The 13,398-nt window shown below is 43.6% G+C and overlaps 1 protein-coding gene across 6 annotated transcripts in view; it reads left to right on the forward strand.

The window, feature by feature from the left end:
• The window catches only part of sumf1 (sulfatase modifying factor 1), a 296,237-nt gene that overhangs the window by 150,220 nt on the left and 132,619 nt on the right, over positions 1-13,398 (forward strand). For 4 of the 6 annotated variants that reach the window (XM_072472145.1, XM_072472144.1, XM_072472143.1 and 1 more), the window contains 2 exons: positions 4,374-4,488; positions 6,383-6,496. In XM_072472145.1, the coding sequence (XP_072328246.1) occupies positions 4,374-4,488; positions 6,383-6,496 (229 nt within the window). The remainder of the gene's footprint in view (positions 1-4,373; positions 4,489-6,382; positions 6,497-13,398) is intronic. The other 2 variants (XM_072472147.1, XM_072472146.1) reach the window with 1 other exon arrangement.

Genomic DNA, 13,398 nt, shown 5'->3' on the forward strand with positions numbered 1-13,398 from the left:
AAGTGCTCATCTAAATGCCTCTTAAATGTCATGAGGGTTTCCTCCTCTTCCACCCTTTCAAGCAGTGAGTTGCAGATTCCCACCACCCGCTGGGCGAAAGTTTCCCCTCCAATCGCCTCTAAATATCCTGCCCCTAACCTTAAATGTATGCCCCCTGGTTATTGATCCCTCTACAGAGGAAATAGATTCATTCATATCTACCCTATTTATGTGTCTCATAATTTTGTAACCTCATTCACGCCCCCCCCCCAAACCTCTTCACTTTCTCAAAATGCAATCACATCTTTCCCATTTATGCAGGTCCTTCGTAACCTCCATGTTTTTAGAACCATAGCATTCCTACAGTGCAGAAGGAGGCCACACAGCCCATCGAGTCTGCATCAACCCTCTGAAAGAGCAACCTACCTAAGTCCACTCCCTTGCCCTTTCCCCGTAGCCCCATCTAACCTGCACATCTTTGTACACTGAGGGGCAATTTAGCATGACCAAACCACCTAACCTGCACATCTTTGAACTGCTCTTCTATTCTATGCCTCAGCTCATAAAGGCAAGTATCCCATATACCTTCTTAGCCAACTTTATCTACTTGTCCTGCTGCCTTCAGAGTTCTTTGGATGTGCACCCCAAGGACCCCCTGGTACTCTGTACTGCCTAGCATCCTACCGTTCACCGTGTGTTCCTTTGCGTTGTTCGTCATTCCAAAATGTATCACCTCACACTTGTCGGGGTTAAATTTTATTTGCCGCTGTTCTGTCCATCTGAACAGCCTATCTATAATTGTCCTGTCTTCTAAGACTCTCCTCTCGCTATTTACCTCACGCCAATTTTTGTATCATCTACAACTTAGTGATCATACCCCCCACATTCAAGTCTAGATCATGAATGTACAGAACAAAAGCAAGGGACCCAGCATCGACCCATGAAGTACACCACTAGACACAGGCTTCCAGTCACAAAAATAACCTTCGACCACCACTCTCTGCACCCTGTCACTCAGCCAATTTTGGATCCAAATTGCCCTTGATCCCATTGGCTCTTAGCGTTTTGATTAGTCTCCCGTGCGAGACCTTGTCAAAAGACCTACTCATGTAGACTACATCAACTGCACTGCCCTCATCTGCATACCTAGTCACCTCCTCATAAAATTCAATTCAATTTGTTAAACATGATTGCCCCCCTGATAAAGCCATGCTCACTATCCCAGATTAATCCTTGCCTCTCCACGTGAAGATTTAATTCTGTCCCTCATGTTTGCAATAGTTTTCCTACCACCTTCCCTTGCACAGTCTCTTCCCTATACTCAGAAATCCGATTCAACACGAGGAAATCTGTTCTATTTGGAGAGAACCTTACTTGTTTCCTCTTTACGCAAAGTCCAGCCAAACAGAAAATACAGGCTGGCCCAGCTCCACTGCAATTACCTTTCTATTTATCCTTTACTTCTTAGCTGTTCATTCCCTTGGCAACCCCTGGTCCCATAGACATTTCTTGGATTCGATTGATATTATGGTCAGGAAATTAATTAACCTTCTTTCAGAATACTCTGCAACCCACTTTGGTCTTAAAGAGACAATGTGCAAAAAGAAAATACATACTGCCCGACTATATGATCATCACACTCGTCTAGCCTGGAGACTACCCTGATGATACCTTTTGAAGCCTGCTTTTTTTTTTTCTTTTTTAAAATAAATTTAGAGTATCCAATTGATTTTTTCCAATTCAGGGGCAGTTTAGCGTGGCCAATCCACCTAACCTGCACATGTTTGGGTTGTGGGGGCGAAACCCACGCAAACACGGGTGAATGTACAAACTCCACACGGACAGTGACCCAGAACCGGGATCAAACCTGGGACCTGCTTTTGGTGGAGAGTTGCAAATTGCAATATTTTCCTCCTGAATTAAAAGGATGTTAGTTCAAATACCGATTTGAAGACTTTGACACAAAATCTAGCTGATACTCTCAATACAGTGCTCTGGGAGTGCTGCACTGTCAAAGGTGCCATCTTTTGAATAAACTCAAAGCCCCGGCAGGTAAAGGCACTACTTTGAAGTGCAGGAGACATATCCTTGGTGCCCTGACCAATATTATTTCATCAGCCAGCATCCGTTAAATAGTTCATCTGCGCATGATCACATTGTGGGAGTTTGCTCGACACAAGTTGCCATGTTTCCTAGTTTGCACTTCAGAAGTACTTCATTGGCTGTAAAGTGCTTTGGGGCAGCCTGGGGTTGTGAATGGAACAATACAATATTAAAAACTGCATTCATATAGCACGTTTTGTGGCCAATGGACATCCCAAAGCACCATTCGGTCAATTTAATACTTTTCCTGAAATGTTGCAATGTCAGAAACGCGGCAGCCAATTTACACGCAGCTAACCCCCCACAAAGAGCAATGCGATAATGGCCAGAAAATATGTTATTTTGTAATTGTCAATTGAGGGATAAACATTGGCCAGGAGGTGGGCGTTAACTCACATGTTCTTCTTCGAAATAGTGACATCTTTTACATCCACATGTGAAGGCGGACCGGCCCTCAGTTCAACATCAAATTCGAAAAGCAGCACCTGCAACAGTACAGCTGCTCCTCAGTACTGCACCCAAGTGTCAGCCTTGATTTTTGTATCAACACTTAAAATACAGGACTTTCTTTGTGCCTCATTAGTAATCGCCTCAATTGTTCAGACCTGTGTCCTCAACAGTTTTCTCTATGTCTGAGACTAACATTTCCCTTTGGATCCTTGCATTGAGCCTGTGGTACGAGCAGATTGAAACAAAGACATCTGATGATATTTTGCGTGTGTCAAATCCTTGTACATTGAAGATAAATGTAACCAGCTAATAACACCCTTTCAGATATCAAGGTACAGTCTTGGATGTTGCTGAATACCCACTCTGCTTGAGGTGAAAGCTTTAAACGTACAGGAGTTAAGTTGGTGCTCTTGAATGTGTACAGTACTATAACAATAACACCCAATTGCAACATGTGGTCGGTATAGGTCAGGGTGGCCGTGGATACACTAAATTGGTGGATAATACATTCTATGTTTGTACGAACCTTAAGTGGGCCTGAAGAAGTAATCAGATTTAATCGCCTGATTCTGAAACACAGTGCTAAAGAGTAATTTCCATTTGCATTCTTTGTGTCTGTGATGCAGCTGAAATAATCACAAATACGCACACAAACAGGCCCACATCTGGTGTTCATCAGTCCAATTGTACAACACTCACCGTGCTAATCTCAGTTACGTTCATCCTTTGTCGATTTGGGCATGTATGATAGGGACCCTATGTACTTGCCTCAGGAATAAAGAACAGTGCATTTGAACTTAATCCAATGTATTTGTATTTTGTATGATTTTGAGAAAGCAAAGCGAATGGTTCAGGCCCTCGGTGCAGATTGTGCCATCATCAAAGAGACTATGAAAAAATGTCATAAATTAGGAAGAAAGTTAAGGCTTAAAAGTATGAGGAATGAAGGCTGGAGAAGAGCAGCACGGTAGCATTGTGGATAGCACAAATGCTTCACAGTTCCAGGGTCCCAGGTTCGATTCCGGCTTGGGTCACTGTCTGTGCGGAGTCTGCACATCCTCCCCGTGTGTGCGTGGGTTTCCTCCGGGTGCTCGGGTTTCCTCCCACTGTCCAAAGATGTGCGGGTTAGGTGGATTGGCCATGCTAAATTGCCCATAGTGTCCAAAATTGCCCTTAGTGTTGGGTTGGGTTACTGGGTTATGGGGATAGGGTAGAGGTGTGGACTTTGGATAGGGTGCTCTTTCCAAGAGCCGGTGCAGACTCGATGGGCCGAATGGCCTCCTTCTACACTGTAAATTCTATGAAAGAGGTAAAATAATTCACTGTCCAGAGATCTTGGGGAAAAATGAGCGAGAGTAGCCAAGTGTATTTGCTTTGCTTTTAACATGATGTGGATGAAGGGGATAGAGGAAGGAAGCATAGGACAGATATTTGCAGCTAAAGTTATTAGTATTCACTGTCTACTTAAAAGGATCAAGGGAGCCTTTTATCATGAAGACAAAGCCCCAAGTCAAAAGTGCTTTTATTTTGCACAAGAGCTGTCCTTGTGTCACTGGCTCAAAGCTTCAACTTAATGCGGCCAGTGGAGATCCCTTATCTATCAACGGTAACCGTCCTAGGTAAATCGAGTGAGTGTTCTTTGAGATTGCCGCTGGCTATGCACCATAGTCTGTCTGTTTTAGTGATGTTTAACGTAGTGTAATATAAGTTAAACAAGTTATGGTGATGGAGAGAGAGAAATTATTCATGTGTACTGGGGCATACTGTTTAGTCTGGTTGCTAAACTTGACATCAGAAGATATACATTACTGACTGTGGCGTCAACTCTCTCTCTCTCGCAGAATCTTCCCATGGGGGAACAAGTTACAACCAAAGGGCCAGCACTACATGAACATCTGGCAGGGAGACTTCCCACACCATAATACAGCAGATGATGGATACGCCAGCACTGCCCCTGTAAGTGCCTGTTTCCAGGGTCATTCACTCTCAATGATTGTTGCATATTGATCAATCTCCTGTGGCATTGCTCCAAGTGAGTGAAAGGATGTGCTGAAGTGTAATAGGAAGTGCATACTGTATCAAAACTGTTGATGGATTGCCAACTATGATGTTGCATTCTTTTTTTTTTAAACCTAGCTCTGAGTTCTTGTAATGCTGTTTCTCTCCCCCTCTGCCTTTTTTAGCCTCTTTGTCTCCTTTTTTCTTTTATCTTTCACTCTCTTTGCTCCCACTCTCTCGTCATTCACTTCATGCTTTGTCTTCCTCCTCACGTGTGAGGTGATGGGTGAGAAGGGAAGGTGCAAAACGCAGGCTCCAGCAGATGCTGGTTGTGTTTTGGGTGGTGATTGTGGGGATATTGAGGCCTTCAGCAGGTGCCTTAGCACCCACCTGTTCCAAACACATAAGATCTCGCCTACTATTCATTCCTCTTTTATTCCCTATACTTTCACCGTCAAACACCCCTTTACTCCCACTATTTCTTTCCCTTCAAACAACCTGCACAGCCCTTGTACCCTTACCCTGCAATCCCTCAGACACAGAAGAGAATTCACCGGATAAGTTTAATCACTTTAGTTATGAAATAAGTATTTTATTCCATTTTGTTTGGATTTTTTGGGGGACATTACAAATTTGAGGGAAAAATTATAGGACAAAGTTTCAGGAAATATTGAGTGGTGTGATTGTAAAATTTACTGCTTTGGTATCCCTCATGATCAATAACCTTCTAAGTCTAACTACCCATGCTTACACATGTTGACTAAATACTTGGGCAATGTGATACATGGGATGGGGACATATTTTTCTCCTTTGTGTTTGATTGTAAATATGCCATCTACCTAAGGAAATTATTTCTGGGAGGTTTACAGACCCATAGCGGATCCTACACAATTTTTCATTGATTTAAGTTATTGGACAGTTGATCATGAAGATTCTGTTGCAGACACGTGATTTCTCCTGTCTAGTTTTCCTTGATGTTTCTGCTGAGGTGGCTGTTTACATCCAAATGCAAAAGAGAAACATTTGTTTTCCACAGAACGAGTCAGTGCCTTCAAGAGTGGGAGGCAGGAGATTTGCTGAATAATAATTTTTCAACAGATGACTCTTGGGGAAACCAAGATATCGATGCTCCAGTGCATATATAATCACAGATCAATTCCCCAAGCAGCAAGTTTCCAGTCCTTCCTTTCTGTTAGAATGAAGATGCAGAGTTGGCATAAGGCATTTCCTTACAGAGAAGGGTAGTCACCCAGTTTGGAGTGTACAGAGTCAATCTGCAGCTTGGAGGAGGGCTGGAAAGGTAGGTTGGTTTTTCAGGGTTTTGTTATATGTTGTCATATTTATTTAATATTTATACATTTTCCATAGTTACAGTACATGAGTGGCAATATTCAGTGGTTTCACTAATTGAAAGTTTGAGACATTTTTGACAACAAAAGGAATAAATGTGAAGTGTTAAATCTGGACTGTTGCTCCTGATCTGTGGTCGTTGAGATGTGGGTGGGGATTTTCTGGCCGTTTATGCTGGCGGGACTTTCTGGCGGCGAGGGGTGCATTCAACAGGAAGCCCCATTGACAATAGCAGGACCAGAAGATCCTCCCAATGGCGAGCCGCCCTGTTTCGCAGTGAGTTGTTCCGAAAACCCCACCCGGGGTGTTTATTTGTACTTATTTTTAGTTCAACAAAAACAAAAAAACAACAGTGTTAATATATTCAGATAACTATTTGCTTAAGGCTTTGAGATTTGTTGTGTTAGAATGAATTAGTGTTAACTTGATGAGGACATGACATATCATTGCTAAAAGCCCCTAACAACAGTTACCATGTGTTCCTCCTCTCCCCATCTCTCAGGTCACTGCCTTTCCTGCTAATGGTTATGGTCTCTTCAACATGGTTGGGAATGCCTGGGAATGGACATCTGATTGGTGGACTGTGCACCACACCACTGATGAGCTAGAGAATCCTGTAAGTAGTGCAGTCGCTGAGCTGTGACAGTGATAGGATGGCCCATGACTTGTGAGAGTCGCATAGCTAGTTTTCTGAGCCTGTGCTGCTGATAAAGGGGCATGTGTCGCGAAATTGAGGCCATGTCTCCCATGGTTTCCTGATCTCTGATACTGAGTCAAATATTGGCAGTTACCAGGCTCACAACTTTCCAATCTGTGTGGCAAACAGTTGGCATTGGAAATATGTTTTTATATGTGATCACAATTACTGCTCATGGGGATGTTCAACTGAACTCTTTGCTAATGTGTACCAAACGTTGTTAGCATGGAGGATTTACTTGTGACCCGGGGACTATATTTACTTCTTTTATTTTATAAAGTCAATGCCTTTGCATCGGTTACTGAAACTGCAAAACAGTCAACATATTTCAAAATTATCAATGACGGTTGCTACTTATGGTCAGTTGGGTACAGACTTGATTTCTGCTGGATCAGACCTAAGATCAACCACTGACGAGCTGAATGAATATACCCTTGGGTCACTGGACCTTTGACGTTGCTATGCTTTTCTACAGAACTTTCCTTAATTTAAAGAGACCCGTCTGTGTATGATGTATGGTATGGAAACCAAAACAAGAGCATTTACATGAGACTGGGTCTGCCGCATCACCTTCTACCAACCGCCAATCAAGGACCTAAGGCACAAAGACTAAGCATTAGAATCATAGAATTTACAGTGCAGAAGGAGGCCATTCGGCCCACCGAGTCTGCACCGGCACTTGGAAAGAGCACCCTACCCAAGGTCCACACTTCCACCCCATCCCTATAACCCAGTAACCCCACCCAACACTAAGGGAAATTTAGGACACGAAGGGCAATTTAGCTTGGCCAATCCACCTAACCTGCACATCTTTGGACTGTTGGAAGAAACCGGAGCACCGGGAGGAAACCCACGCACACACTGGGAGAGCGTGCACTCCGCACAGACAGTGACCCAAGCCGGGAATCAAACCATTGTGCCCCTGTTGCTCTGAATTGGATTAGCCAACTCAACACAGACTGCGGGAACATTTTGCCTTGTTCAGTTTGGTTCCACAGTACATGTATCACTAAAACCTTTAGGAGAGAGATTGTTTTTTAACCTAGCTTTAAAGCACTGAAGTACACACAATGGATTTGACATGTTTAGAAAAGCAAAACATAGCAGTGATTTTACTGCACCTCGACTTGGCACATTTTATCTAATAGATAAGATACATCCTGGAAAACCTGCAGGCACCATCCTGGGATAACCTGAGTAGTGCATGGGCATAGTCTAATGCTTTCCGAAAGCACAGATTTGGAGAAGGTGTTTGGAATGAGCAACATTAGTTTAACAAGTCACTACTTTGATGCAGTGGCAGCTTTATTTACAAGTGAATGAGAATCATACCATGTTACTTAATTGAAAGGTTTTTGCAAAAACGTTTCAGACTGTGGCAGTTCAGGTTGAATTATCCTTCCACGAACACAAAGCCACAAACAACTCGTTTGCAAGAGGATGTTCTATTTTCACATCAAAGTCTGATATCCTCATTTCTCTGGCTGCTGTCAGCTGGGCCCATGTGGATGTTGCTCAGGCATTTAATGTGCCTCAGGATTGAAAATAAATCTTGGGCGGGAAGCGTAGGGAATCCAACGGTGCGGATGATGGAAGACTTTGGCCTGGATTTTCCATCCCAGCCGCAGGAGATGTGGCCGGCCTGCCAAAAGTCAATTGACTTTTAGCAGGATCAGAAGATACCGGTGGATGGCAGGGCTGGAAAATCCTGGCTTTTGTGCACTTTCTCAGCATCCTATACTACACAATTCACAAAACAAAAGTCCTGGTTGAGACTGAAAAGTACAGGTACAGTAGTAAACAATAATGAAATGAAAATCGCTTATTGTCACAAGTAGGCTTCAATGAAGTTACTGTGAAAAGCCCCTAGTCGCCATATTCCGGCGCCTGTTCGGGGAGGCTTGTACGGGAATCGAACCGTGCTGCTGGCCTGCTTTAAAAGCCAGCGATTTAGCCCAGTGAGCTAAACCAGCCCCTCAGTGACCCTTTATGTTATTTTAAGTGCATATTTTAATCTTATCCTCCTTGGCAAGCAGCCTGTATAACAGCAGTTCAGAAAGAAAGAAAAATTACCCCCATATAGCATGTAATCGATTCCTTAGGACGCACTTTATAACCAAAGAATTCATGTTTTTTCAGTGTAGTCGCTCTTATATAGGCAAGAGTGGGGCAATTCTGTGCACGCTCTCTCAAATAACAAATCAAGTGAATAATTGGTCAGATGATCTAGTTTGGTTTTGAATGGTAAACAGAATCAGTGTGCTGATCAGGGTGACCAAATTCTGGGTAGTGCCTCTATCTGCGAGCGTGGTGGAGACTGATATAATCCGGACTAGATGCCTGAAGCAAAAAGGATACAAGGCTACAGGATGCTTTTACAGAGAGCTGGCACACAGTCATGATGGGCCAAATGGCCACTACCTGTGCTGTAATCATTCTGATTTTCATGGATTCTAGCAATCTTGCTCAGAAAATCCAGGCAATACATTTTCTTTCTGGGCTCATATTTCGTGCTTGCAAAATCTCAGAAGTTTGGAGGATTGAAAATTTCTGATCCTCGGGTTTTTTGTCCGATAATGAATGAAGTATATTGGATTTGATTCAGAGGAAGCAGAGAGCTCAAAAATGTCAATATGTGTAAGGTCGATAAAAGCAAGGCAAATGTTTTATCCTCTTCTGTTTTGATCCATTTAAAGAACCACTGAGATGCTGGGGCCCAATCTAGAATCTCAGCCATACTAATGCAATTCTCAAGGTGGAGAAGAATAGGTACCTAACCATCTAATTGTGTCGACAGTGGCTGGAGTGACTGCATCCTTGTACGAACCACTATTAAAGCAGTTATTATGGGCAACCTTCATTCTATAAATGATCTATTCACCTGTGTAAATGAAGCATGTGAAGACAATTTGAATTGTTAATTTTACTGTCCAGAGTTACACGTAACATTTGAAATAAAAAGATTAATAAAAGCCTTTCCACTGTTCAGGATTGGTGCTTAGTCCAGCACTGACGCTGAAATAAATCCCTTGCAGTTAGCAAGTGACCTATATATACTGACAACGGCCTTGAGCATTGAAAGGGGGCTGAAAAATATTCTCTAGATCTTAAAAAGCTACGTTTTACTAGCAGTGTAAGAAGATGGTGATTGCTGTTGTTTTTTTTTTATATTTAGGGCAGCACGATGGCGCAGTGGGTTAGCATTGCTGCTTCACGGCACCGAGTCCCAGGTTCGATCCTGGCTCTGGGTCACTGTCTGTGTGGAGTTTGCACATTCTCCCCGTGTTTGCGTGGGTTTCACCCCCACAAGCCAAAGATGTGCAGAGTAGGTGGATTGGCCACGTTAAATTGCCCCTTAATTGGAAAAAATGAATTGGGTACTCTAAATTTGAAAAGAAATTTACAATATTTAGTGTCTGATATTAAGGAAATCATTCTACAAGGCTTTATAGAGATAATGGGAATAAATGGGCAATAAGCCAAAAAAGAAAAGCCTAGTAGAGAAATATCACTATTCACTGGTGTAAGAGTTTTTTGGAGCAGCGCACTCTAATTTTCTGTTTAGAGTGCGGCCAAATTCATTTAAACACAGGAGCCCTTTAAGTTTTTTTTGCATGGCCACTCATGTGTGGTAACTTAAAGGGGCAGGTTAATACACATTCAATGTGGAGACTTTCAGGTTGCTATCCAGCTCTGTTTGTTAGCTTGTAAGATGGCGGCTTGTATTTTCTCCCCTCTCTCTTGTCTGGAGGTTCACTTCACTCCTGAACAGTGCCCCTTCTGGTCCCTGCTGATATCTGTGCATAGATGGCATGTAAAGCGGGATAGGTCGGATCTGCTGCCATCTGAAATAAATTGCCCTCTACATATGGTTCGTAGTTTCTCATGTGTATCAAAGAGATGTCTGATTGGACCCCAAAATGGACACTTAAATTGTTTCTGCCAAACTTATGTGAATTTAAATGAGGCACACATTGGACTGGAAGATTTAATTTCTGTACTGATCTGAAGCGATGCAGGTATGAACTAACTGGAAATTTGCCAAAAGTTCACCCATGCCAATTCCATCTCTAACTTACAGAACTGGTTTATTAAAAATAACATTAACTTGTACAGCAATGTGCATCTCCCTCAGTGGAAAAACAATTCACCCTGCAGTGTTTTTTAAAATAAATTTAGAGTACCCAATTCATTTTTTCCAATTAAGGGGCAATTTAGGGTGGCCAATCCACCTATCTTGCACATCTTTGGGTTGTGGGGGCAAAACCCACGCAAACACGGGGAGAATGTGAAAACTTCACACTGACTGTGACCCAGAGCCAGGATCGAACCTGGGACCTTGACGCCGTGAGGCAGCAGGGCTAACCCACTGCGCCACTGTGCTGCCCTTGCACCACTATTCTGCCCTTGTGCCACCGTGCTGTCCTTGTACCACAGTGCTGCCCTCACCCTGCAGTGTTTGACCTGCAGCAATATCTTTAACATCATGTACAAGTGGGGTTTTGTTGCATCCAATGGATATCCAACACTTTCACAATCGCCTGAGAAATATCTCACATGTAAAGACTAAGATAAGTAACCTCTTGGGAATTGCTCCCAAGGCACACGTGTAATATAAAGAAATTTCAGGCACTCCTCATATTTTCTGTGTCTTCTTCCCTTACTGGGAACTTCATTTTTAACTTCTCCCTGTCCCCTCTACTGTTGTTTATTTTTTACATCTCCCTGTTTCACTCACTTCACCCAGGGTTTTTACGTCCTTTTTGAGCTTTTGCTTTTTGTGCGTACACATGGGATCTTTGTCTTCAGCTCCAAGTCCCATTGGTCAGATGCATGGGCCTGACCACCATTAAAACATCTAAACCATGCATGTGTGGATCTTTCCTAGCCGGGGGGGCGGGGTTTGTCTTCACGGCACACTGGTTGAGAACTACTGCTCTAAGGTTCAACCAGAAACCAGGAAATCAGGGGTTGGATTCTCCGCAGCCCCGCGCCGGATTCGCGTTCAGCGCGAGGGCGGAGAATGGCCGTTTACGAGGAAATTGGGACCAGCGCCGCTGAAGCCCAGTAGAGAAATATAGCTATCCACTGATGTAAGAGTTTTTTGAAGCAACGCACACTATTTTTTTATTTAGAGTGCGGGAAATTCATTTAAACACAGGAGCCCTTTAATTTTTTTTGCGTGGCTGCTCACGCGTGATAACTTAAAGGGGCAGGCAGATCTATGCGGCGCAGCTAGGGAGCCATTGACAGAGGCCCCCTCCGCGATTCTCTGCGCAAAACTGGCCGAGTTCCCGACGACATGGTGGGGTGGGGGGGGGGGGGGGGGTGGCCCTCACGGACGGCCAGGAGAGCGATCAGGCGGCATGGATCCACGGCGCATGTGATCTCGGGGGACCTACATTTTATGTGATAATCCGCGGTCTAAGTCCGCCATCACGCACGGCTCGGCCGCTGCAGGCATCGCCATGCGCATGCGCAGACTCCCACCCAGAAGTTCGGGGCCCCATATCCACAGCCAAAGCTGCGAGGAGCACTCCGGCGCCCGACCGGCCCCCTGCAGGTAGGAGACTCGCTCAGGACTTAAGGAAAGTCGAGTGAAACGCCAGCGTTTTTATGCTGGCGTGGGGACATGGCCACATTTTTGGAGAATCCAGCCCAATATATTTGTCTCAGAAACTGGACAAGCTGTCAAAGAAGCTGCCTGAAATTTTAAATTAAAACCTGTTACATTCTATTACAGATTACTATATTATACTACAGATTATAGTATTGTTATGGGTTACTACTATATTACAATATAAATGGATGTTATCCAGCATTTTATCTGATAGAAATCAAAAGGAATCATAGAATTTACAGTGCAAAAGGAGGCCATTTAGCCCATCAAGTATGCACAGACCCTTGGAAAGAGCACCCTACCTCAGCCCATATCTCCATCCTATACCCACACCTCCACCCTATCCTTGTCCCTACCTAACCTTTTTTTGGGGACACTAAGGGCAATTTAGCATGGCCAATCCACCTAACCTGCACATCTTTGGACTGTGGGAGGAAACCGGAGTACCCGGAGGAAACCCACGCAGACACGGGGAGAATGTGCAGACTCTGCACAGACAGTGACCCAAGCCGGAATTGAACCTGGGGCCCTGGAGCTGTGAAGCAACTGTGCTAATCACTGTGCTACCATGCTGCTCCGATACCTTAATTTACAGATATCTTGAAAATCAATCAAATTACTTTAATTTGATAGATTTCATGATAGAGTCAACAGTCTTCGAGACGCATTCCTACTTGGTTTGCAATCGACAATGAAAATGACCATACCAGACCATGACCTGTGTTCCCTGCAGTCTGGAGAGAGCTCGTTAGCAGTGACCAAAATTAAAGCGACTAGGCACATCACAGAAATACATTCTGATCACAGAAACTTTCACATCATCTCAATTGTTTGGGAACAAGACTTTCTTTGGACTGTAAAAAACTACCTAGATTGAGCGCTGAAACAAAGGAAACATAAGTGCAGTGCGGATAAGGAACGACAGAAGCTGTTGGCTTGTAGCCCCATTTCTTGATGCTCCACAGGGAGCTTTCGTCCACTATAGCATGTTGTTGATGCAGAGCGTTTTTATCCTCCCTCCTATGTGAAATACAATGAGATGCATTTAAACATTCTAATACTTATTAATCACAGTAGATGAGCTGCCACAACTAAAAGTCGAAAACATTGTTCGCTTGCAAGTTTACCAATTTGTCTCCATTATTTCAAGGAGGTTTTTCACTTGCATAATTCCCATATATTTATTCTTGTTCAAATTTGG

The sequence above is a fragment of the Scyliorhinus torazame genome, chromosome 13 (assembly GCF_047496885.1).
Source record: "Scyliorhinus torazame isolate Kashiwa2021f chromosome 13, sScyTor2.1, whole genome shotgun sequence".
Lineage (NCBI taxonomy): Eukaryota > Metazoa > Chordata > Chondrichthyes > Carcharhiniformes > Scyliorhinidae > Scyliorhinus > Scyliorhinus torazame.